We start from the raw sequence: 25513 nt of genomic DNA, 5'->3' as shown, positions 1-25513 counted from the left end.
TCACGCTCCTGAAACCATTATTGAGCCTTAGAGCTGCTTTAAGTGCCTGGGGCTTCATCAGAGCCTTTGAAAACCCCAAGTGAAACTACTTACTCACTGGGAAGCCTCAGTGGGTGGCTGCCTTCTCCCTGACACTACATGCCCGGGCAGCTCTCTGAAGGGCAGCCACAGCCACACAGTTACACAGGGACACACAAACGCACACACATGCACACCTACACACACGCAGGCACTCACACAGCCCCCAGAGATCCGTCCACACTTGAAGGGAGCTCCAACAAGAAGTAAAGCTAGCAGAAGCAGCATCATTGGCTGGGTTAGCTCCTCTCTACAATGCTTTAGAAACCTGGAATGTTTTCTTAAAAGTACAGGCAGGCCGGGCGCGGTGGCTCAAGCCTGTAATCCCAGCACTTTGGGAGGCCGAGACGGGCGGATCACAAGGTCAGGAGATCGAGACCATCCTGGCTAACACGGTGAAACCCCGTCTCTACTAAAAAATACAAAAAAACTAGCCGGGCGAGGTGGCGGGCGCCTGTAGTCCCAGCTACTCGGGAGGCTGAGGCAGGAGAATGGCGTGAACCCGGGAGGCGGAGCTTGCAGTGAGCTGAGATCCGGCCACTGCACTCCAGCCCCGGCGACAGAGTGAGACTCCGTCTCAAAAAAAAAAAAAGAAAAAAAAAAAAAAAAAAAAAAAAAAAAAAAGTACAGGCAGGCTGGGTGAGGTGGCTCATCCCTGTAATTCCAGCACTTCAGGAAGGTGAAGTGGGGGAGGATCGCTTGAGCCCAGGAGTTCAAGACCAGCATGGGCAATGCAGCAAGACCTCATCTCTACAAACAAACAAAAAATTAGCTGGGCGTGGCAGCGTGCGCCTGTAGTCCCAGCTAGTCAGGAGGCTGAGGTGGGAGGATGGCTTGAGCCCAGGAATTCAAGGCTGTAGTGAGCCATGATTGCACCACTACACTCCAGACAGAGCAAGACCCTGTCTCAAAACAAGTACAGGCACACCCCATTTTATTGCAGTTCACTTTATTGCACTTCACAGATATTGCTTTTTTTTTTAAAAAAACAAATTGAAGGTTCGTGGTAACTCCAGAGTCAAGCAAGTCTGTTGGCACCATTTTCCCACGAGCATGTGCCCACTTTGTATCTGTGTGTCACACTTCCGCAATTCTTGCAATATTTCAAACTTCTTCCTTATCATATCTGTTGTGAAGCTGGCTCTCCCACACACTCCCTGCAGTCTGTTCATGCACCGCCCGTCCGAGATGAACCCACAGGACACTCAGGATCCCAGACCGCAGGAGGAGTCTGGGATCACAGGCGGGGCACAGCAATTTGTCAATGTTTATGAGAGGAGTCCTCTTTGGCAGCCCACTCTTTATCCTCACTCTCGTGGAAATGAGATTCGACCTCTCCTAATCACCTGGTGCCCGAGGAACAGGCAGGGGCCTGTCCCAAGCCTGAGTTTCCTGGGAAATCTCCATTTCAGCACAGACGGGTTCCCAGCAGCTTAGTGCTCTGGCTGTCCTTGGGTCACTGAATCATTTCACCGGCTAGTTTTTTTGTTTGTTTGTTTGCTTGCTTTTGAGATGGAGCCTCACTCCGTCACCCAGGCTGGAGTGCAGTGGCGCGATCTCGGCTCACTGCAACCTTCAGCTCCTGGGTTCAAGTGATTCTCCCACCTCAGCCTCCCAAGTAGCTGGGGTTACAGGCACCCGCCATCATGCCCAGTAAATTTTTGTATTTTTGTAGAGACAGGGTTTCACCATGTTGGCCAGGCTGGTCTTGAACTCCTGACCTCAGATGATCTGCCCACCTTGGTCTCCCAAAGTGCTGGCATTACAGGCGTGAGCCACCGTGCCTGGCCTCGCCCACTAGTTTTATGAGGAAGAGACATGGAAGCCTTCTCCCCAGCTGGGGCGATCATCAGACAGTCACACAAAGTCACAGAACCATCTTGGAACAGGCATCCCAAGACCTGGCCATTGGGCAGGACGTGGGACTCGTGAAGGGTCATAAATGACCCTTTGAATCAGTCTCCCTCCGCACAGGAAAAGCCCACCACCCTGCACTCACCTTTGGCCATCAGACAGGGCTTGGGGGGCATCTGAGGAGCTGGCAGGAGGAGGTACCTGCCACTGCCTGCGGAGGAGGATGTTGGCGTTCCTATTTCACAAGCCTGACTTGGAGAGCCAGCAGAGACCTTCCGGGCAGCTCTTGCATACACCCCTGCTGAGAAACTCTGCCTTCTTGCCTGGGGCTCACCCACCCGGCCTTGCCCCCTCCCTTCCAGGGCCCACTGGCCTCCTGACTCAGGCTCCCCCAAGCGCCTGACCCTGTGAGTCACTAGCCCATCTACAATCCCCCTCCCGCCGACTGCTTGCTTGCATTGTAGCTTGATTGGAGCCAGGTCAATGCAAGTCACAGAACTGCGAACTGAGATGGACTCTCAGAAGCTAGAGGTGGCAAGCATGGCTGAGAGGAAGCAAGGGTCCCCCTGGCTGGTTAGTTCTTACGGAGTTTACACCTGTACTGAGAGTTTTTATGGTGACAAGAGGCCAGTCCTGTGCCTGCCTGATGTGGAGTCCTAGGTGGGCTTGGGCCACGGGTTACCTGCTCCCGGAGGCTCGTGAAGACAGTGCCAACAGGCGCTCGTTCTCAGAAATGGGTGAAAGTAAGAGGAACCTGCCCTCCCTCCTCTCCACACCTCCCCAGTATTTGTCCTCACAGAGTAAATATCCAACAGTGATCCCAGGGCCTGGGAGTGGGAGTTAAGGGAAATGCCGAACTGTCCAAGGTTCATTACAGGGTCGTCCCCTCGTCCCCTGCTCACTAGTCCACTATGTTCAGGGAGCACCCACTGTGCACCCTGTGCCTTGGGGACATGGAGGTGCACTCAGCCCCAGCCTTTCTCTCCAGGAGCTTACAGTCTAACCTTCTGGGCCCAGGGAGGTGAGAAGACAGCACAGCCTTGCTGGGAGCATCACCCTGTTGGCTTAACAATGATTTTTTTCAATAATGCTCACAGCTTCCTTCATATCCTGCCACCCAAAACCAGTGCCAAGGTCATCATGGGCTTGTGTGGCACAGTCAGATTTAGTGACCATCCTCACCCCCACATGGGTTCTGTCTTCTTGCCCCTGGTGCTCTGGTCCCGAGCACAGGCTGCTGATCTGGGGACTCGGGGGAGAATCCTCCCCCTTCTGCAAATGCTCAGCCATGAAATGACAGGTGTTTGCCTATGATTTCATGAATCCCACATGAAATGATGGGTGTTTGCCTGATTATGGGCCACCAGTGCCTCCCCGCCTCCTCGTGGGCACTCGTGGGATCAGCAGCCCCTCCCTAGCCTTCGCAGAGACTCCAGGCCTCCATGGAAAAGAAAGAAAAAATAATTTTTTTGAGACGGAGTCTTGCTCTGTTGCCCAGGCTGGAGTGCAATGGCTCAATCTTGGCTCACTGCAACCTCAGCCTCCCAGGTTCAAACGATTCTCCCGCCTCAGCCTCCCAAGTAGCTGGCACACGCCACCACACCCGGCTAATTTTTGTATTTTTAGTAGAGACGGGGTTTCACCATATTGGCTAAGCTGGTCTCGAACTCCTGACCTCAGGTGATCCACCTGCCTTGGCCTCCCAAAGTGCTGGGATTACAGGTGTGAGCCACCGCACCCACCCGGAAAGAAAAATCTTAACAAGTTGCTTCCAGTAACCAGTCTCAATGAGTAGCAGGGAGTAGTTTGCAAGGAAAAAAAACAGGAGAAGGTGTTTCCCATTCTTTTTTTTTTTTTTTTTTTTTGAGACGGAGTTTCGCTCTGTCGCCCAGGCTGGAGTGCAGTGGCCGGATCTCAGCTCACTGCAAGCTCCGCCTCCCGGGTTTACGCCATTCTCCTGCCTCAGCCTCCCGAGTAGCTGGGACTACAGGCGCCCGCCACCTCGCCCGGCTAGTTTTCTGTATTTTTTAGTAGAGACGGGGTTTCACCGTGTTAGCCAGGATGGTCTCGATCTCCTGACCCCGTGATCCGCCCGTCTCGGCCTCCCAAAGTGCTGGGATTACAGGCTTGAGCCACCGCGCCCGGCCATGTTTCCCATTCTTTAACCTGCTCCATCCCTCTAATTCCTGCTGCTCCATGGCAGGGGCCTTGCTCATCCCACATTGGCACAGACTCTGTGCTGGAGTCAGATCCTCCAAAGCCACAAGTTTCCTTGAGGCCACAGGGCAGCCTCATTCTTGGTCTGCCCCTTCCTCACAATGAAAGACTGTGTAGCCTGGGGGGCAGTGCCCAGGTGTGAAACTGATGCTTGGGAAAACAAATCCTTCTCAAAGTCACTTAAGGAATCCCCCAGCCCCACCGCACAGACCCCTGGATATATACTGCCCCTATAATTGGGGGCTCTGGGCAGAAAAGCCTAGGAGTGGAGGTGACCGCTCCCAGCCTATGCATCCTTTTGCTCTGCTCTGCTGCCCCGTAGAGCCCTGGAAGTGACCAGAGCCCTTAGGCCATTGCTGCTGTGTGCCCAGAAAGTCCCAAGCAGAGCTGGGCAGAAGGTAGACCTAGGTAGGGCTGGGAGAGCAGTGAGCAGGCAGGGCTGAGAGAGCAGTGACCAGGCAGGGTGCACAGCTGCACTTTGCCCAGTTCCTGGCTCTGGCTCTGGTCTGGTGCCAGTGCTGGGGTGGGTGTGTCGGCTGCCCACGCAGCTGCAGGGTCCAGTTCCAGAACTATCTCCACCAGCTGGGATGGGGGGGCTTCTTCTTCATCCTGCTGCCTCTTGTCCTTTCTCCTCCCGCCAAGTTGGGGGCTGAAGCAGAGACGCTCCTTTTATTCCCTGAGCCGAGCCCCAGCCGCAGGACTTTCAGTCTGCCACGCCAGTCACAAACATCCGGCTTCCGGCCTGGGTGTGAGTACTGGGCTGGCCCCTCATGATGGGAACAGCAGCCGCCACCAAGAGCTTCAACTTGTCCAGTGCCCCAAAGTCCCAAGCAGTCGGCAGGGTCCGTGGACCGACCGAGGGGCTACCACGGCCGCCAGAGGCCAGGGCCGCAGGGAGGCGAGGGCGGCGAGGGCACGGGCGCGGATGCGGGCTGCGGGGCAGACGCGGGCGCTTGGGCGGGGGCAGATGGGCCACCGGAATCCCCAGCGCGCCCGCCGTCGAGGGTGGCGCTGGCCGCTCTCCGCCACAGGTGCTCCAGCAGGCGCGCGCTCACTGCGGGCTCCAGGACTCGGCAGGCGGGCAGCACGCGGGCCAGGCGCGCCACACAGGCACTGTAGCCCTCGCGGTAACTGTCGCAAGGCACTGAGGGCAGAGAGCAGCGTGAGGTGCGGGGTGGGGTGCGGGGTGCGGGGTGCAGGGCGCGCGGCAGGGGAGGGCGGGCTCACTCACTGGGCGCTGCCGTGGGCCATGACGACGCAGGCAGCTCCTGCAGGAAGCGCACGGTCATTTCCAGGACGTCTGCCTTCTCCAGCTTCGAGCAGTTGGAGTTCTGCGCCCGGCCACAAGGAAGAGGGACAGAGAACCACCAAGACAGACCTCTGACCGGCTACCATGCGCACCCGCGCTCTAGTCGGGAGTTGGGTGTGGGGAGCGCCGTGGCCTGCGTGGGGTCAGCTCCGACGCGCCCACCCCACCGAGCCTCCGCCTTGGGCGCCTCGCGGAACCTCCTGGCGGGTTCCTCCCGCAGGAGCAACCCGTCCCCCTTCCCCCGCTCCGCGCCCCAGGACCCTCCGCCCTCCGCCCGGGCGCGCTCACCTCCCGGCCCAGCAGCGGCAGGATGAGCCCCTTAAGCTGGCTGAGGCTCTGGTTGATGCGCGCGCGCCGGCGCTTCTCCAGCAGCGGCTTCAGGCTCTGCAGACCGGCGGCGCGGTGGTTAGACGGGTCCCCGGAGTCCCCCGCCCCGCCCCCAGTCCCCGGTTCCCACCTTGCGCAGCTCCGCCGCGTCCCCTGCCCGGCGAGGCAGCCCCATGCTCCGCGGGAAAGCGGTGGCAGCTGCGAGCCCCACGCAAAAGCAAACCGAGGTCCGGAATGAGGACCCGCGCGCGGCCCGGGCTGGTGCCAGACGAGTGCGCGCCGCGCCCGCGGCCGAGCTTTAAGGGAGCGGCTCGCCCGCCCCGCCCCGCCCCGCCCCGCCCCGCCCCGCCCCGCGGAGTCCGGCAGGCCGCTGGTCCCACCTCCTGCCTTTGTTCCTGCGCAGGGTGGAGACGGGAGGGGAGACCGCGACGCCCCCGGGGATCCCGCTCCCTGCCTTTGCGTCCTATCTACCGCGAGGTGGCGGCCCCCAGTTGTCCGCGAGCACCTGCGGGGGAGTGGTGAGGGCGCCATCGGGGGCCTTCGCTGGTGACCCCGAGGGCAGGAGGGCCAGGTGGGGCCAGGCCTTGCCTGGCTCAAGCTACTGTCCCTCTTCTCCAATGCCGCCCTTCATTCATTGCCCAGGGTCGGGTTCAGCAACTCCTCTGAGCCCCGCCCTGGGCCGGAGCAGGGAACCCAGCGGTTATGGGAGCTCCCACGAGGGACAGCAGCGCGAGGGCCTCACCCCCTCAGCTGCTTTATCGGGGGAAGGGCTGAGCTGCACAGGGAATCCGAGGTCTGGAGAGAGATCGTGACTTGCTCCAGCCCTCGACGCTGGGAACAGGCCAAGCCTGGACAAGGGCCCCAGTCGCTGGACGCCCGGCTCTAAGGATCCCGCAGAATCCTTCAGCGGCTTGCCTAGTTAAGAGTCTTCTGGTTACCCTACTCCAGGCTTTGGGTGGGGAAACGGAATCCTACAGAAGCAGAGGCAGCCCAGGAGCCCTCGGAGCTCGTTTTCATTCCCACCGGCTAGGGGTCCGGGTTCTCCCCCGTAGGACAGTCAGGGCTCACGTGACGCGCGGGCGGGACAGTCCTGGGTGCGGGCCCCAGGCTGCCCGCCTGGGCCCCAGTGGCCCGCCCAGGACCGCCTTCGCGCCGCGTGGCCGTTGCTGCGGCAAACTGGCTGGCGTCCCCCGCCCATCTGCTCCAGGCTTCCCTCCCCCGACCGGCTGGCGGGGCAACGGCCACGCCCGCGAATCAAACTGCGACCTACTGGTCAGAGAGATGACTGGAGGGATCCACAGAGCCAGCCGGGAGGAGGCCACATGGGGCGGAGCCAAGGAGGGCTCTGTCCAGGGTGCTGGATGAACCCCCTGTCTCCCGAACCCCACTTCCGAGCTCCACCCCTGTCGCTAGCCCCACGTCCCCCTCCTTCAGGGTTCTCCCCGCAGGGTGGAAGAAGACCAACGAACACACTAAGGGGCCCGGAGAAGCCTGGGCCAGGGGAGCCCAGGCCACCCATACCTATCTGTGGCATGGGAAGGAAGGTAGGCCACCATTCATGGACATTTACTGTGTGCCAAGCTCAGGGCTTAACGCTTTAAGGCTCGCGCCTGCATTAACCCTCATAAAAAGTCCTAACAAGGCCGGGCGCAGTGGCTCACGCCTGTAATCCCAGCCCTTTGGTAGGCCGAAGCGGGTGAATCACGAGGTCAGGAGATAGAGACCATACTGGCTAACACGGTGAAACCCCATCTCTACTAAAAATACAAAAAAATTAGCTGGGCGTGGTGGCGGGTGCCTGTAGTCCCAGCTACTCGGGAGGCTGAGGCAGGAGAATGGCGTGAACCTGGGAGGCGGAGCTTGTAATGAGCCGAGATCGCGCCAGTGCACCCCAGCCTGGGCGACAGAGCGAGACTCCATCTCCAAAAAAAAAAAAAAAAAAAAAAAAAAGTCCTAACAAGTGAGAAGAAATCATTCAAGATATTTGGCCCAGCAGGGCTTGGAGGAACCTGAGACCTTGTTCTCCATGGTTGAGGCCAATTTGCCTCAATAGGCCTCCCCCAAGACAGTGAATTGTTCTTTAAGAGCCTAAAAAAACTCTGTGGATCTTTTCCCTCTCATCCCCAGCCCAAGCCACTTAGCTTGGCTGACTCAGTTCTGCACCCACAAGTCTGCCTGCAGCATCTGCATCTTGGGAAGGGACTGATCCTAGCTCCTGGGAGAAAAAGGCTGAAGGAGGAGGCTCCCCTTAGAATATCCCCCTCCAGGCTTGTGCACCACCATTTGAAGACTGAATGGCAGGGGAGCAAACATCGTTTCCATTGCCAGTCACCCCCAGTTAAAAATATTTCTTCCTCCACTCTCCCATTGCGTAAAGGACTTTAACCAAGTAACCCACAGTTATCTTCAACTCAAGGATTTTCAGGTTTTACTGGTTACTTGGAAGGAGTGGTCTGGAATCAGAGGAGCATTAAAGACAGCTAGGTGGGCAAGTGTTGGGTGCAGGCTTTAGGGGAGCTCTGGCCACCTAGGATACAGTAAGGATACACTCCACCCCAGTCCCTACTCTTGGGAAGTACACTGGCCCTTGGGTTGAGGAGAAACCTGGGGTGGGCTGGTGTGAGCCCAGCAGAGGGGCGAAAGAAGGCCTCCTGGGGAGGGAATCCCTAAGCTGCTATCTGGAGGGTGGGAGATCATGGGGGTTCTGTGAGCAGAAGGAACCTTGGGTGGAAAGGAAAGAAGAGCCTAACAGGATCAGCCAGGGAGTGAGGTTTGCCACTTCCGTCTGTGTCATCTCAGGCAAAATGCCTTAAAAAACAAAACAAGGCTGGGCGTGGTGGCTTATGCCTGTAATCTCAGCACTTTGAGAGGCCAATGTGGGCAGATCACTTGAGGTCAGGAGTTCGAGACCAGCCTGGCCAACCTGATGAAACCCCATCTCTACTAAAAATACAAAAAATTAAAAAATTAGCTAGGCATGGTGGCAGACACCTATAATCCTAGCTACTTGGGAGGTTGAGGAAAGAGAATCACTTGAACCTGGGAGGCAGAAGTTGCAGTGAGCCTAGATTGTGCCATTGCAATCCAGCCTGGGCAACAAGAGTGAAACTACATCTCAAAAAACAAACAGGCCAGGCGCAGCGGCTCACGCCTGTAATCCCACCACTTTGGGAGGCCGAGGTGGGCGGATCATGAGGTCAGGAGATCGAGACCATCCTGGCTAACACTATGAAACCCCATCTCTACTAAAAATACAAAAAAATTAGCCAGGTGTGGTGGCGGGCACCTGCAGTCCCAGCTACTCTGGAGGCTGAGGCAGAAGAATGGTGTGAACCTGGGAGGCGGAGCTTGCAGTGAGCTGAGATTGCGCCACTGCACTCCAGCCTGGGCAACTGAGCAAGACTCATTCAAAAAAAAAAAAAAAAAAAAAAAAAACACCTCCCCATCTCTCCATGCCTCATTATCCCCAGCTATAAACTGGAAACAATAGCTATACCTCTCTCACAGCACCTCTGGATTAAATATCCATGCAAAGCGTGGTGAGCACTTGGTGGGTAGTACAGATTTCATAAAAGTGCTACTGCTGGCGTGAGCTCCCTAGGGCTGCTGAGGAGGACCCAGTTGACCCGGTGGACATGGGAGAGCCCGGAAAGGACAGAAGCCTGACAGAAGCCTGGCAGGAAGGGCCTGGCTCGCAGCGTGAGTTTGAGTCATGTCCTGAAAGGAGTCTGAGAGGTTGGTCAGCAGGGGTGGGTGCTCACATGTGGCACTAATGGAGATGTCATTAGCAACAGTGGCAGGGGCTCAGGGGCATCTGCCCATCCCACTGGAATAGCAATAAAGCATCACCTGGACCTAGCCCACAAAATCACAAAACCATGTGCTAGATGAGCTTGTCCATGACCAAGGTGGCCACCTTAGGAGTGGAGAACACAAATTGCAGGGCCTTTTGGAACGGAGGGGGCGCAGGGGAGGGGTGCCCAAGACAAGCCATTTTAGCACCTCTTCCCGACAGTACCTCTGCCGCTTGCTGGCCTCACGGTACACCTGCCTCTGGGCACCTAGAGGAGGACAGCGCTGGCCGCAGTGAGCTTGTTGCTCTGGCCACCGCCAGCTCCAGCAGCGAGGCTGCCAGGAAATGACTCCTCCCTCCCTTTGTCTGCAAACCACTGGGCAAGGGTCCCAGATCCCAGCGGCCACAACTCCCATGGAGAGAGTGAGGGCGATCTGGCCAGGTGGAAGTCGTTGGAAACCCACCTGGCTAGGCACGGCCCGGCAAGCTCCAGTTACCTGCGCACCTGGGAGCGCGGGAGGCCACCACGCAGGTCGCCACTAGGTGGCAGCCTCAGGGAAGGGACCGGAGGCAGCCCCCGAGTTTAGCACTGTGAGTTTAGCACTATGACTCCCACTGTTCCTGGAAGGGGCTTCCTTCATTCTACAGCATTTCCAGCGCTGACTGTGCCAGGCCAGGGCTGGGGCGGAGTGAAACCTTCAGCCCGGGTGGGGCCAAGCCCCCACGGGATTCCAGAGGGAGTGGGTGTTGGGACAGGGAAGGGCACAGGGTGCTTCAAGATCGCTGATAGGCGGCCTGCACTCCCACAGCCATGTAGCCCCCACCTTCTGTCAGCTTTTCCTCGCGGCCTTTGGGCACCAGCCGCTCCCACGGCTGGTGTTCAGTGGAGCCCGCAGGGTGGCTTGGCACACATTCGCTGTCCTGCCCGCGCCCTCTGGCGCTTTCCTGCGCCCCTGCAGGGGTCTCAGCCCTCTCTGGATGCTGGCGCTCCCGCGTCTCCCCACAAGCCCTATCCCTCCCATCCCTGCCTTCTGTGTGGCTGGAAGCCCCTCCACCCCAACAGCGGCTGTGGGCGGCCTGAGGCCATGGCGTCTAGATTGAGTTCCCAGCGCACCAGTGGTTCCTGTCCTGCCCTCCTGCCCTCCCCGCTGGAAGCTCTGGGGGCAGTTCTCGGATCTGGAGGGACCCTGGAAGGCAGGGCTCTTTGCACTCTCTGGGGATTTCGACCTAGAGCCCCTCAGGGACGTGGTAGGGCTGCTCCTGCCTCAGGGCCCTTGTCCTCGCGCTCCCCACCTGGAATACCCTTCTCTCTACTCAAACCCAGCCCCACCGCACCTCCTCAGATACCTTCCCCTGTCCGCCCACGCTGTCTCGACAATCACTCCCCATCACCTCTGAAATTGCGTTGCGAGCGCCTAGAATCGCAGGTAGCGGGCACTGGGCAGATGAATGAATTTGTCTATGCCTGGACGGCTCTCCAATTCGAACCCAGTTTTGCTGCGCTCTGGGGTCTCAGCTGTTACTTGAAGCAAATTAAGAGAGAAACCTCTGGGCGCTCTGCCCCAGTCGCACGAGTGTCCCCGCGGCGCGGCGGGGGCGGGCGGGGGACTCGAGCAGAGACAGCGGGGCGGGGCGGGGCGGGGTGAGGGCGGGCCCGAGGCTTAAGCCGGCGTCGGCGGGCTACGGCCCCAGAGCTCGGCGGAGCGGAGCGCCAGGCAGCGCGGAGCAGAGGCCGGGCCCACAGCCGCTCCGCCTCCTGGCCCGCAGATCCCCGACGGCCGCACCACGGGCTCCTCCGGCTCGCGAGGACACGCGCATGGCGTCCTGGGGAAGGCGCTGAGTTCGGAGTCGCGGCGCCGCAGGCGGCACCATGGCCCTGGAGCAGGCGCTGCAGGCGGCGCGGCAGGGCGAGCTGGACGTGCTGAGGTCGCTGCACGCCGCAGGCCTGCTGGGGCCCTCACTGCGCGACCCGCTGGACGCGCTGCCCGTGCACCACGCGGCTCGCGCGGGGAAGCTGCACTGTCTGCGCTTCCTGGTGGAGGAAGCCGCCCTCCCCGCCGCGGCCCGCGCCCGCAACGGCGCCACACCGGCCCATGACGCCGCCGCCACCGGCCACCTCGCCTGCCTGCAGTGGCTGCTGTCGCAGGGCGGCTGCAGAGTGCAGGTGGGTCCGCGCGGTTCGCCAGGGGCGCTGCGGCTTCCTCCTACGGAGAGGGTCCTGGCCCAGAGTCCCCCAGGGCTCAAGAATGGGTGGGGTTTGGCACCTCCTGGCCCAGCTGAGCCCTGCACGGAGCTCCTTCCAGAGGCTCTCAGGTGAGTGGGCTCCCTGGCTTGCCAGTACTCGGGCAGATGCCCTGGCGAGCCTGGGGGCTCCCTGGAAGCGCACCTGGGTGATGGGAGCCAGAAGGGAGGGGCCTCCGTGGGGCTGGTGCTTACTAGTATGTACCGGGAGAAACAAAGCACTGATCCTGTAGTCCTGGGAGTGGGTGGGGACGTGAGGCCTGGGCAGCAGAGTCAGACGCCCGTGCCCTTCAGGACCGGATCTGAAAGGAGGCTGGGCAAAGTCCCACAGCCCACCCCAGGCTGAGATACAGGTGTCCCAGCCAGTGTGGGGGAAGGGTGATGGGCCGTGGTAAATGGTGGTCTCCCCATAACCCAGGCTGACCCCGGGACATCAGTGCTGTCAGGGCTCCCAGTTGTCAGCTGCTTCTCCAACCCAGGCTGATTCTTGCTGCCTCCAGACCCCACCTGGTCACTCTGAGCAGTGACCTCCAAGGGCAGTCCTGGCTGCTGAGAAGCAGGTAGCCAGCCAGGCAGTGGTAGGACAGTTCCAGGTACAGGGAACAAGAAGTGCAGATCCCTGAGGCGTGCACACTCCTGTCCTGTTGGAGGGCCAGCCGCAGGCAGCGTGTTCAGAGCGGGTGAGGAGGGGAAAAGCTGCCAGGGCCAGGCCAGAGAGTATCCTAGCCAAGGTTAGGGATTTGGATGAAATTCTGGTTGAGGGGGTAGCCGCAGGAGGGAGGAACCAGAACTAATTTTCCACTTAGACCACTGGGTGACCTGTGGAAGGAGAGGAGTCAGGGTAACTCTAAACTGGCTTACTATGCCCCAAAGATGGCCAGGCCACCCCCACCTTCTGCCCTCAGATAGCAGGCCCCCCTTCCCACCCTTCTTGGGAGATGGCCCACCTGGTATCTCTCAGTGGGCCCTGTTACCAGGGCTTGCTGGCCACGTGGCCCATGCCCACTCTTTTGGGCGGTGGCATGCCTCCCTGATCCAGTGTCCAGCCCTGGCCAGAAGCCTCCCTGGCCAGTGCAGAGGAACTGGGAGGAGCAGGTGGCCTTGGGCCCAGCTTATCAAGTCTCCTGCCCTCTGGGCTGGGCAGGCTTGGGTGCGGGGGGAGAAAGTGTGGGGGGCATGACCTGGATCCTTGGGCTTGCCCAGCCCAGAGAGATAAGCTGCTTTAGGGTGTGGTCCACCGCACATGAGGCTCCTGGGGCCTGGACAGCTGGACAGCCTGGACAGGCACAGGCCAGAGCCCAGAGGTCTGTGGCCCTCTCCTTACAGTTTTCACCACTGACAGGCCCAGAGCCAGTGGGACCCCTGGAGCCTCAGACCCACAGTCCCCAAGGCCAGCAGGAAGGGAGCGCCTTTCTCAGGAGCTGGGGCTCAGGTCACATTTCACCATGGTTCTGCCCGGGTGCCCGCTAGCGAGCCCTGACCTTTGGGCTCAGAGGGGATAGACTGAACCAGTCTCTGGTCCCCCCCACTCTCAGTTTTCTAGCACACAGGAGGGGCCTCGGTGTTGTCCTCAGCTTCCTGTGGGCCATGATATTCTCTGCCCCGTCTTCCTCCCTGCCTCCTTAGCAGGACCGCCAGGCCATTGCCCCCACCCTGCAGGCTGCCTGAAGACCCTACCAGTGGCCCCAGGGACCCCAGCTCCCTCCGCGACCTCTTCTCCTTGCATTTCTCACAGGAATCTCAGAGGTTCTCTTCCCACTGTGATTCGGCTTCCTGAGGCCTGGGGTCTCTCACCAACTCCTGCTGCCTCTGCCAGTCTGTAACCACAGTGCCCTGTCTCTGGGCAAGGCGGGGCAGAGAGGCTTTGCTTCCTGATCCTAGTGAAGTTCGCGCACTGCCTCCTGCAGCCGCGACCTTGCCTACCCCTCTGTCGTCCTAGGTGCTTGGTGCTGGGAGGTTGTTCTGTTCCCGAACCAGTGTCCACTCTGCCAAGTGCAGCAGCCACTGTGTCTAGATGTTCCTGGGGATTCTCCTCCCAGCACAGGTCCCATAGGCACTCCCCTCCAGCCCCTCTCTCAGCAGACACACACAGTGGGGTGGACACTGATGACACATTCAGCAGTTCTGGGCCCAGACCCCTGGCCGCACCCACTCTGAGGCCCCTGGGGGGAGTTTGGTCCAAGCCCTCCCAGGGGCCACCACTAGCCTGCACCTAGCACCCCTGGCTGACTGCCCCGGACCCACCCACCAGTACCCAGCAACTTCCACCTCCACAGGGGCAAGAACACAGGCTGCTCCTGCGGCTGGGCGCTGGCGAGTCTGCTGGGGGAGGGGCAGTTTTCTGCACTGAAGTCGGGTTGCTGGAGGCGCACTAAGGCGGAGGTCTCTGTTCCCACGTGACACCTAGGAAGGCTGCAGAGAGAGGGGGCAAGTGTTGGATGCAGGGGGTGCCCCCCAGTCCTGATGCTAGCTTGGTACAGCCCCACAGCCCCCCTTCCTGGCCCTGCTCAGCCCAGTAACCCTCTGTCACTCCTTCAGGCATTCCCTGAGCCCCTGGGAGTCAGGGCTGTGGTTCTGGGCCTGGAGCCAGTCTCCTACCGTGACAACCAGGTACTTGTGGTGTGGGCAGCTCGCAGTCAGGACTGGCAGGCCTCTGAAAGCCCTGCATGGTGCTGCTGCCTATTGGCTACGGTTCAGAGAGGGCCAATTAGTTGCCCAAGGACAGAAGCAGGACTCAAACCCAGGATCCACATGACCTAAAAAAAAAAAAACCTTGCTGAGTGAGGCCTGGCCAATCCCTCCAGGGAAGACAGAGAGCACAGAGCCACCCTCCAGGCCTGTGGGAGTCTGGGAGTGGCCCAAGCCAGGGGCGAGGCAGCAACAGGCTTTAGGAATTGAACCGGCTCTCCTCCCACAGGACAAAGACAATTCTGGTGCCACAGTCTTGCATCTGGCTGCCCGCTTCGGCCACCCCGAGGTGGTAAACTGGCTCTTGCATCATGGCGGTGGGGACCCCACCGCGGCCACAGATATGGGCGCCCTGCCTATCCACTACGCCGCCGCCAAAGGAGACTTCCCCTCCCTGAGGCTTCTCGTCGGGCACTACCCTGAGTAAGATCACCCCTCTTAAGGGGTACTCTGGGTGGGCTGGGCCAGGGCTTTGGGGGATGCCTGGGATTTTCCACGTCTCTCTGACACTCCAGGACAATGATCCCTCCAGTGGCCATCCTGGGGCCAGAGGGCCAGGCCAGATAAATGGCTTCCACTCAACATGAAATTTTCCCCTCCTGGAAAACCCCTTCTGGGGCTGTCCCCAGAGCCCTGCAAGCAGGTGCTCCCAGCATCCTCAGCTGCCCAGCCGCACGCAGCTGGGCCTAGGAGGCTGGGCACGCAGGCCAAGGTCACCTGTTCCCCTTGGGCTGCTTCTGCAGCAGGGGCTCTCTCTGGCTCAGGCTGTGCTCATTTGCAAGACTGTTCAGGATGGAGTGGGGAGAAGCAAGGGCAGGAGTGCCTCCTAGGCCCTAGTCAAACAGGCGGAAAGGGAACCCCATCAGTTACTCAAGCAGTTAAGGGAGAAAGGCCCCTCCCAGACCCCCACCCCACCTCCTGGCCCCAGAACCCCTGGCTGGAGGCCATCCAGAGAGCAATTGTTATCTCCTGTGGCCCCTCAGCCCATTCCCACTATCAAGGGAGGCATGGGGCTCCCAAACCTCCTGGGGAGTGGGCTGGGAGCTCCCCCTGGTGGGGTGGGGGGGTTGTACAGAGCAGGGGGCACATGTGAGTCTGGGGGAGGGAGCGAGGGACTCAGGTCTTAGGTGCACCTGGGGAGGCAGGGATCCTGGGGAAAGCTGCGCAGGCCCTGTCTGAGAGGGTAGGGTGCCAGATGCCACAGGGGTCTGAACGGGGAGTGGGGTGCTATGACAGTTGACCCTCGTTAGTCTAAGTGGGAGCCTGAGATGTAAATGTGAATGTGGACCCAGCCTCAGGACGACAGCAGCTACGAGGTGAGAGGGTCTGTCCTGTCCCCCCACTGGTCAGTTTCTGGGTGTGCCTGCAGGGCCCCTGTCCACCAGGGAGCAGGCTGAAGGCCAGTTCTGGCCATATGACCATGTGGCAAGGTGGCTACAGCAGCTGCAGCCTCTTGGGCCCAGGCATACTGGCGTGGATGTAGGGTGGCCCTAGGACCCACCAGGCCGGGCTCCAGTGGTCCCCTTGGCCCAGGAGAGGGGAGCTGGGCCTGGTTCCATCCTTACTAAGAAGGGGCTCCACTGGTTCACTCAGTGGGAGACCCAACAGCTACTACCCCGGGGAGGGGCGCTTCACAACCAGCCCTGCCAGGCCTTCTTGGTGGCCGCGTCAGTATGAATCCACTGCTTCCAAACAAACTAGAGTTTGGATCGTGTCAAAGTCAGTGGATTTAGAGTAGGAGGCCCCAGGGACCCCTGAGCAGAGGGTTCCAACTGGTTCCTGTCAGCACCTCCTGGAGGCTGTCCCAGATTCCTGAGTTAGACTCTCCAGGTTGGGGCCTGGGAGCCACACCTGGGACATGTCCCCATCCTCACAGCGGTGATTCTGATGCACCTGTCCCACCCCCTCACTTCAAGCAGAGGAGAAGGACAGGTCTTGAGAGGGGCAGGTGCTCCTGATGGCGGGACCAGTATGGCCCAAGTGTGAGCTGAAAGACGCTGAGCCCCTCCTCCTGCAAGTGCTGGTGGGGACCTGCCAGTCCGAGCCTTCCTCACTGAGAAGCCAGGTCTGGGATGAGCCACAATCCCTCCATGGGCTGGGATCCCAGGTGTTAGAAAGACTGGCTATGCTGTGGAACGCCCTCCAGGGCTCCGGGGCTGGGGGACCCTGATCCCCTTCCAGACCATGCCAGCTGCTGAGTGTGATTGGGCGCTGGTGCTGACCCAGTGGCCAGATGGCCTGGACTGATGAGCCGCCAGCCCCCCAGGAGTCACCATGAATCTCAGGGAGGTGGACAGAGGGCTTGGGCTCCGTTTCCCACAGCGGTGTGTGACTCGGCTGATAAGAAGGTGTCTTTGTGTGGTTGCCAGGCTGGGCTCATGCAGGAGGGGCAGCTGGGAACTGGGGTTGGGGGCTGGTGTACCCACTTAACCTCCTACCTTGGGAGTAGGGATTCCTGCTCACGAAGGCTGTGGATATGAGGGCTGGGATCTAGGGAGGGCAGAGGCTTGAGCTGCCCCAGGCCACAGGACGTAATCAAGGGACCCAGGTGGCCCAGCTTCATGCTCTTGCAAGCCTCCGGGGCCTGCTGTGAATGGCTGTGAATTATTCACAAGGCTCAGCTCTCTCGCTGGTGCGTGGGTGAGTGCTGAGGGAGGAAGGGCTCCCGGACCTGCTGGTGGGAAACTTGATCCTGCCCAGGGAGGCTGTGGGTGGCCATGGGAAATGGAAGTGACACACTGCAGAGGAGCTGGAAGGCTGGACAGCCTCGGGAAAGCTCAGCTGATTCCAGGGCTACACCTTGGGGTGTTATAGTAGAAAACGCTTCAGATTGCAGGAATGCGCTGCACATCCCCCACACCTCCCTGTCTATCCCGTTCATGGGGTTAAGTCTTCCCAGAAGCAGAGGACTTGTCACAATGACCTCAGGGGCTGCTGCCACGCAGGACCCTCCCTCTGGGTCCTTGTAGAAAAGAGATCTCTCATACAAAATTAGCCGGGCATGGTGGCACATGCCTGTAATCCCAGCTACTCAGGAGGCTGAGGCAGGAGAATCGCTTGAACCCGGCAGACGGAGGTTGCAGTGAGCCAAGATCGTGCCATTGCACTCCAGCCCAGGCAACAAGAGGCCGGGCGCGGTGGCTCAAGCCTGTAATCCCAGCACTTTGGGAGGCCGAGACGGGCGGATCACGAGGTCAGGAGATCGAGACCATCCTGGCGAACACGGTGAAACCCCGTCTCTACTAAAAAAATACAAAAAACTAGCCGGGCGACGCAGCGGGCGCCTGTAGTCCCAGCTACTCGGGAGGCTGAGGCAGGAGAATGGCGTAAACCCGGGAGGCGGAGCTTGCAGTGAGCTGAGATCCGGCCACTGCACTCCAGCCTGGGCGGCAGAGCGAGACTCCGTCTCAAAAAAAAAAAAAAAAAAAAAAAAAAGAGTGAAACTCCATCTCAAGGGAAAAAAAAAAGAAAAAGAAAAGGGATCTCTCAGTTGGGAGACATGGGGCTGGCAGGAGCTGGGCTGGGCAAGTCCCAGGCCCTGGGTCTCAGGGAGATTGAGTTGGGAGGGTTGACCCTCCTGGCAGGAGCTCCAGTGGCTGATGAAGGGGCGGATTGAGGGTCCAGACCCCCAATCAGGGCAGAGTGAGGAGGGGCGAAGAGCAGGTGTCCCCAAGGCTGGTGGCCACCCTCCCAGGAGGGTCCTGGAGCCCAGGAGCTCACTCTGACCCCCTCACACCTGCTTCTGGCTGCCCCAGGGCCTGAGCAGCTGGGCGGGACTGTGGGGGTCGGGGAACCTGGGCGCAGCTGGGACCCTGAGGCTAGAGCTTCCAGGCTGGGGAGTGAGGAGGCTCCAGGCTCTTCCCCTAGGCTCCTGGGTGCTGCCAGTCACAGCAAGCGGGAAAACCAGTTAGCCCAGAGATTTTATCAACTTCAGCAGGTACCTCCTTCCCCCAAAGCCTCCCCTACCCCAACCAGACTAGACTGGAGTACGACTGGAAAGTACCTAGGGCTGGATACGGTGGCTCATGCCTGTAAGCCCAGCACATTGGGAGGCCGAGGCGGGTGGATCACCTGAGGTCAAGAGTTCAAGACCAGCCTGACCAACATGGTGAAACCCCGTCTCTACCAAAAATACAAAAATTAGCTGGGTGTGTGGCCAGACTATGCCTGTATAGGTGGCACATGCCTGTAATCCCAGCTACTTGGAAGGCTGAGGCAGGAGGATCGCTTGAACCAGGGAGACGGAGGTTGCAATGAGCCCAGATCATGCTATTGCACTCCAACCTGGGCAACAGAGCAAGACTCTGGTTTAAAAAGAAAACAAAGGAATGAACGAAAGAAAGGAAGGAAAGAAAAGAAAAAGAACCTGGTGCTGAGTATCTTCTAGGCGTCTGGCAATACCCAGTGTCATCCGAGCCACACAACCACCCCGAGCAGTAGCTCTGCAATCAGCCCATTTTACAGATGGACTCATTCAACTAAGGCTTATTGAGCATCTTCTATGTGCCAGGCAGTATTCGAAATGCCAGTGATATGCTGGTGAACCAGACAAGTGTCCCTACCTCATGGAGCTGACAGGTACAGAAATGGTGTTTTAGAGAGGCTGATCCACCAGCTGTGGTCACCCCTGGCTTGCTGTGTGGCCTTGAGCAGGCTGTACCTCCTCTCTGGGTCTCTCTCCCACTCCTGGTCCAGGTCCTAATCACTCAGGGCCTTTCAAGTCCACTGGAGACTTCCCCTTTTCCCTTCCTTTGTGCAAAGCTTCATAGAGCCTAGCTGCTCCCACGGCCCAGGGGTTCAGGCAGCCCCGACCTGGGACAGAAAGGGGGTTTCTCAGGAAGCCCCAGCAGCTCTCAGCTTAGACAGCCCCAGGGCCCAGGGCTCAACTCTCCCCCTTAGAAGGCTGGAGGCTCTGCCTGGGGTGGTCCTTTTCCCCACTAGGCCCCTGATTCTGGCACAGGCCGTGGGGGCTCATTCCTTTTTAATCACCAGCCCCAGGTCTACGCATGGTGTCTGTCAGTTCACCCGGTAGCAGGGTGTGGGGGCGGGGCCTGTGTCCACACTGAGGAGGTGGCTGCCGTCCTTGAGTCCCTGACCTAGGTGGAGGCTCTGAGAAAGGAAGGGCCTGGTGGAGTCCGGAGAAGCCCCTCACAGCAGGAGACCATCTCTTGTCTCCACCAGCAGCTCCTGGTCCCAGCTGTTGTCTAACCAGGGCTAGTGTGCCTGTCCTACCCTTCTAAGGGGGAGAGCTGAGCCTTGGGCCCCGGGGCTCTGTAAGCAGCACACTGCTGGGGTGTCCCAGGGCTTCTGAGAAACCCCCTTTCTGCGCCACATGGGGGCTACCTGAACCCCTTGGGTTCAGATGGGCCATGGGAGCAGCCAGGCTCTGTGAGGCTGTGTACTAAGGAAGGGAAAAGGGGAGCCTAAAAGGGGAGCCAGTAAGCCTAAAAGGCCCTGGCCTTCACCCATCCATCTCCACCCGCAGCCTTTGAAAACATAAGTCCTGCTGGGTGCGGTGGCTCACACCTGTAATCCCAGCAATTTGGGAGGCTGAAGCGGGCAGAACACGAGGTCAGGAGTTCAAGACCAGCCTGGCCAATATGGAGAAACCCCGTCTCTACTAAAAAATACAAAAATTAGCTGGGTGTGGTAGCACGTGCCTGTAGTCCCAGCTACTTGGGAGGCTGAAGCAGGAGAATCGCTGAAACCCAGGAGGCGGATCGAGACCATCCTGGCTAACACGGTGAAACCCCGTCTCTACTAAAAAATACAAAACATTAGCCGGGTGTGGTGGCCCACGCCTGTAATCCCGGCACTTTGGGAAGCTGAGGCGGGTGGATCCCGAGGTCAGGAATTTGAGACCAGCCTAGCCAATATGGTGAAACCCCATCTCTACTAAAAAAATACAAAAATTAGCTGGGCATGGTGGTGGGCGTCTGTAATCCCAGCTACTTGGAAGGCTGAGGCAGGAGAATTGCTTGAACCCGGAAGGTGGAGGTTGCAGTGAACCAAGATCGCGCCACTGCACTCCAGCCTGGGCGACAAGAGCAAGACTCCATCTCAGGGGGGAAAAAAGTTAGCCGGGCGTGGTGGCTCCCACCTGTAGTCCCAGCTACTTGGAAGGCTGAGGCATGAGAGAATCACTTGAACCTGGGAGGCAGCGGTTGCATTGAGCCAAAATTGCGCCACTGCATTTCAGCCTGAGCAACAGAGCAAGACTCCGTTTCAAAAAAAAAAAAAGAGTAAGTCCCATCACAGGCTTCTGGCCACTGACAGGGAAGGCTGCTCACTTCCTTACAATGGCCCAGAGGCCGTCCCCACTCCGGGCTGTGGTCCCCTCCCACAGGCCAGCGCCCCTGCCTTCACAGAGGCGGATCCCCGCCTGCTCCCTGCCCTCCTCCAACTCTTTGCTCAGACCCCACCTCAGCAGGGCCAACGTTGAGCCTCGCTGAAATTGTCACCCGTGCCCATGATGGCCACTCACTCTTCCGCTGGCCTTGTTCCCTGCTGCCCTTTTTTTTGAGACTTGAGCCTAACTCTGTCGCCCAGGCTGGAGTGCAGTGGCGTGGTTCACTGCAACCTCCACCTCCCAGGTTCAAGTGATTCTCCTGCCTTAGCCTCCCAAGTGGGCAGGATTATAGGTGCGTGGCACCACGCCCGGCTAATTTTTGTATTGTTAGTAGAGATGCGGTTTCACCATGTTGACCAGGCTGGTCTCGAACTCCTGAACTCAGGTGATCCGCCTGCCTCGGCCTCCCAAAGTGTTGGGATTACAGGCGTGAGCCACTGCACCCGGGCGCCCTGTGGTTGCTTGGCTTTGCGTTCTGTGTGCATCCTGTGTGACAGCCGATAGCTAGTCCCTAGGAGAAGCCCCTGACACACATTCCGTCTCTTCACTCCCTGCATGCCTGGATTTCCGGCCAGGCCCTGCATCACACAGACAGATGTGTGTTTTCATCCCATCTCTCCCTGACTAATGAGGCCGGGAGGCTCTGTATGCCCAGAGCCTGACTCCAGTAAACGTCTGCTGAATGAGTGGGGCATGGAATCCCAGGGACTTGTCCTCTGCCTACAGCTCATTGCATGTGACCCTAGACAAAACTCCCCTCTGGCCATTCCCGAGCCTGTCTGGCAAGTGGACCTAACCTGCCCTAACAGGCTGAGGCCATGAGTGAAGAGACATCCCTGACTCCTGGCCTGGATGTCCCTTCTCACATTTATTCATTCAACAAACAGCAACTGGGTGCACCCAACTGCCCGGCCCATCATCACGTCAGCCACACACTCTACTATCCACGTGTGTATGGGTCTGAGGAACAGGAGAACAAGATGATTCAGGAGTGACGAGTGCTATATAGTGAGATGGGCAGTTTGGTAGGAAGTGAAGGGGATGGTTCTTTAAGTTGAGGGGTCAGGGAAGCCAGGTGTCTTTGAGGAGAGGAGAGCTGAGACCCTAATGAAAAGAGGGTCGGCCTCACAGCCCTGCCATGATGGAACTGGCAGTGATGTAGGGACGTGTAGAGGCCTCAGGTGGGGTCAAATTTGGCCTAATTATGGGCCAGGAGGAAGACCTGGGAGGCTGGGAGAGTTGCAGGTAACTTTAGGCTTCTGGAACTGTTCCATGCTAGCTGATAGGCTGGGGTGTAGAACCTTTCTCAAATCAGGGCTGCATTTCTTCCCTGGGCCAGGCCTACTTGGGACTCTTTTTTTTTTTTTTTTTTTTGAGACAGAGTCTCACTCTGTTGCCCAGGCTAGAGTGCAGTGGTGTGATCTCGGCTCACTGCAAGCTCTGCCTCCCGGGTTCACGCCATTCTCCTGCCTCAGCCTCCCAAGCAGCTGGGACTACAGGCACCCGCCACCACGCCCGGCTAATTTTTTGTATTTTTTAGTAGAGACAGGGTTTCACCGTGTTAGTCAGGATGGTCTCGATCTCCTGACCTTGTGATCCACCTGCCTTGGCCTCCCAAGGTGCTGGGATTACAGGCGTGAGCCACCGGGCCCGGCCGGGAATCTTTTTTTTTTTTTTTTTTTTGAGACGGAGTCTGGCTCTGTCGCCCGGGCTGGAGTGCAGTGGCCGGATCTCGGCTCACTGCAAGCTCCACCTCCCGGGTTCACGCCATTCTCCTGCCTCAGTCTCCCGAGTAGCTGGGACTACAGGCGCCCGCCACCTCGCCCGGCTAGTTTTTTGTATTTTTTAGTAGAGACGGGGTTTCACCGTGTTAGCCAGGATGGTCTCGATCTCCTGACCTTGTGATCCACCTGCCTTGGCCTCCCAAGGTGCTGGGATTACAGGCGTGAGCCACCGCGCCCGGCCAGGAATCTTTTAACATAGGCCAGGAAGTGTGACTGGAGGAAGCCAAGAGCCGCAGAGCCACCAAAGGCTCCGTGAATTTCAATTCAAAGCAGTCATAGACCGCAACTGGACTGATCTCAGAGGGACAGCCTCTTCCTGGCCTCCCTCTGGGGAGGCATTCCTGGCAGTGGGGAGGGACGCGGGAATCAGTCTTCAGCCTGAGTCTGGCTCCATGGGCAGCTCACTCCCTGTGGCGGCGTTGGCAGTCAGCTGGCACCAGTCTCCGCCAGAGATTCCCACAGCCCGCGCGGGCGACCCATGTTTCTTTTGTGTAATCAGAGGTGACTTGATGAATAGTTACAGTTCATCCATAGCATCTTTGTTCCCAGGAGAAAGCAAACAAATCATGATTTATATGATCATCACCAGGGAGCCTCTGACCTACAAAGAGGGTTTGGGTCAAAGCCAGGGCAAAGAGCAAGCGCTTGGTCTGGGAGCACTTTTCTGCAGCTGTCACCGTGGTCGGGGCTAGAGCTGGCAGGGGTCTGGGAGCCAGAGGTCTCCCCCAGGACCCCTTCTCTCCCCTCTAGGTAGTGTTCCCCACAGCAGAAATAATGCCCAGCCTGGCCCATACTTGGCAGTACCTGGACACGCCAGGCCAGTCATGGGCCCTCCTGGTGGCTGGTCCTCCCAGGCACAGGGAAGGATCATAAAGTTCAGCAATGGCTGTGCGCCAGGCACCAGGCCCGTGCTCAGGGCTCTGCAAGCACTTCTCAGGTGCTCCACACAAGGTCGGGATGACGACTCTTGCCCTCATTTCATGGATGGGTTTGGGAACACAAAGAGACAAGAAGCAAGACTGTGGCACAGCTCAAAGGCACGGGACTCGAGCCAGGTCCTCCTTTAGTGAAGCCGGGGCCCTCCCTACAGGTCCTCCTGTGGGGCTGTGCCCCAGCAGCTGGCAGTGTTCCTGAGTTCCCAGCAGTGAGGTCTGCGGGGAAGGGCAGTGGTCTGCGTGGTGGAAGGGAGGGAGGCAGCGGGACAGACCGATCAAGAGCAGAAGGGATGCAGACGTGGCACATTTGGAGTTGGAAGCAGGCTCTGCATGAGACACAGCCTCAAATCGGGGCTCTGCCTCTTTCTCATAGAGTGATCTTAGGCTCTCTGTGCCTCAGTTTCTTCATCTGTACCAGGAGAACAATGCTAACACCTGTCCTGTCGGGTTGTTACAAGGACCAGCTGAGAGAACGTGTGTGTGGTACTCATCACAGTGCTTGAGATAGAGTAATCATTCAGTAAATGGTGGCTGCTATCACTATTATTATTATTATTTACTATTATTACTTTTATTAATTCATCTCTCCAGTAATGGGAATTTTGTTTATGTTCTTATTTATTTATTTATTTTAGTGTCTTGCTCGGACACCCAGGCTGGAGTGCAGTGGTGTGATCATAGTTCACTGCAGCCTCAACTTCCTGGACTCAAATCATCCTCCCTCCTCAGCCTCCTGAGTGGCTGGGACTACAGCTGTTCACCAAAACACCTGGCTGATTTTTGTATTGTTTGTAGAAATGGGGGTCTCTCTATGTTGCCCAGGCTGGTCTCGAACTCCTAGGCTCAGGCAGTCCTCCTGCTTTGGCCTCCCAAGGTGCTTGGATTCCAGGTGTGTGATGGGAATTTCATTTGGGTCCTTACGCTCATCCATATCTTTGTAATACTCCCCAGTGACTGTGAGAGTGCCCATTGTTCTTGCCCTCTGGCCAAGGTGGAAGGGGATGTTGAGCCAGGACCCCCTCCCACCCAGCCCATCAGCATATCTGCCCCAGGTTCTGGGGTATTCCAAGCTGGAGGCTCTGACTCCATAATGGGGCACATGAGTGCAGATGCAAATACTAATAAGAATGGTGACGAGCTCCAGCACTTACTGAGGGCTCATTCTGTGCCAGGAACTTGGGCTGGGAGTGCCAGCCAGCGGCCCTGCAGGAGGCTGTGGGTACCACTGCCCCCTGCTGCTCATATCCTGCTTGCTGCCAGCTTCTCAGACCTTCTCCGGCTGGCTGGGCACCCCTGGGTCATGGATCTCTGCCAAGTCGGGGGTGCTGGGAGAGCAGAGCTCACCACAGGTCTGGCCCTCCGCAGCTATGCACATCACTGTGGGCCTCTGCAGAAAGAACCCAGTGGGCCCCCACCAGCCCCCAATCCCCAAGACCCCGGCACTCACTGTGCCTTGGTTACGGGGTGAATAATTTAGGCCACTGAGTGTTGGTCATGAAATATTAATCAGCCTGTCCCTGATGCACCAGCATGTGAGTGTGCGTGGGGATGATGCTGGCACTGGGGTGTGGAGGCCGGCAGCCATGAGCCAGCATGTGTCTGAACATAGATACATAGCTGGGTCCTCTGTCTGCCTCATCTGTGTCGACGGGACCCTCTCTGGATCAGCAGGCATGCTGCCTGCTCCCCGCACCATCATGAAGTGCCAGGTCCAACATCAGCCCCAGCAAATGGCAGCCCTGTGTCTAGGGAGTGGGGATGGGGGAGAAATCAGTGAGTGAGGGTCCATGGGGGCTGCAGACAGCCTTGGGGGTCTCAGGAGTCAGGGAAGTGGACAGAGAACCAGGGCTTTAGGGACAGGGAGATGCCAGCTGGGAGGGTCTCAGGATGTGTGTGAGAGGGAGGTAAAGGGTACACGTGACAGGGGTCAGAAGAGGG

At 58.7% G+C, this 25513-nt stretch overlaps 2 protein-coding genes across 2 annotated transcripts in view; one reads left to right on the top strand and one right to left on the bottom strand.

Moving 5' to 3' along the window:
* Nucleotides 1–4079: 4079 nt before the first annotated feature.
* On the bottom strand, nt 4080–6054 carry HES2 (hes family bHLH transcription factor 2). The gene is made up of 4 exons (XM_010357398.1): nt 5916–6054; nt 5747–5842; nt 5381–5480; nt 4080–5293 (listed from the first exon to the last, which is right to left on the bottom strand). The coding sequence occupies exons 1-4, from the start codon at nt 5958–5960 to the stop codon at nt 5013–5015; spliced, it is 522 nt and encodes a 173-aa protein (XP_010355700.1). The 5' UTR covers nt 5961–6054; the 3' UTR covers nt 4080–5012.
* Nucleotides 6055–11420: 5366 nt separating this feature from the next.
* Nucleotides 11421–25513, top strand: part of ESPN (espin) — a 37131-nt gene continuing 23038 nt past the window's right edge. Inside the window, 2 exon segments of the mRNA XM_030943019.1 lie at nt 11421–11742; nt 14737–14930. Of these exon segments, the coding sequence (XP_030798879.1) occupies nt 11449–11742; nt 14737–14930 (488 nt within the window). The 5' untranslated portion in view covers nt 11421–11448.

The sequence above is a fragment of the Rhinopithecus roxellana genome, chromosome 12 (assembly GCF_007565055.1).
Source record: "Rhinopithecus roxellana isolate Shanxi Qingling chromosome 12, ASM756505v1, whole genome shotgun sequence".
Taxonomy (NCBI): domain Eukaryota; kingdom Metazoa; phylum Chordata; class Mammalia; order Primates; family Cercopithecidae; genus Rhinopithecus; species Rhinopithecus roxellana.
The sequence above is the reverse complement of the archived record's forward strand: the minus strand, read 5'-3'. Positions and strand labels throughout refer to the sequence as shown.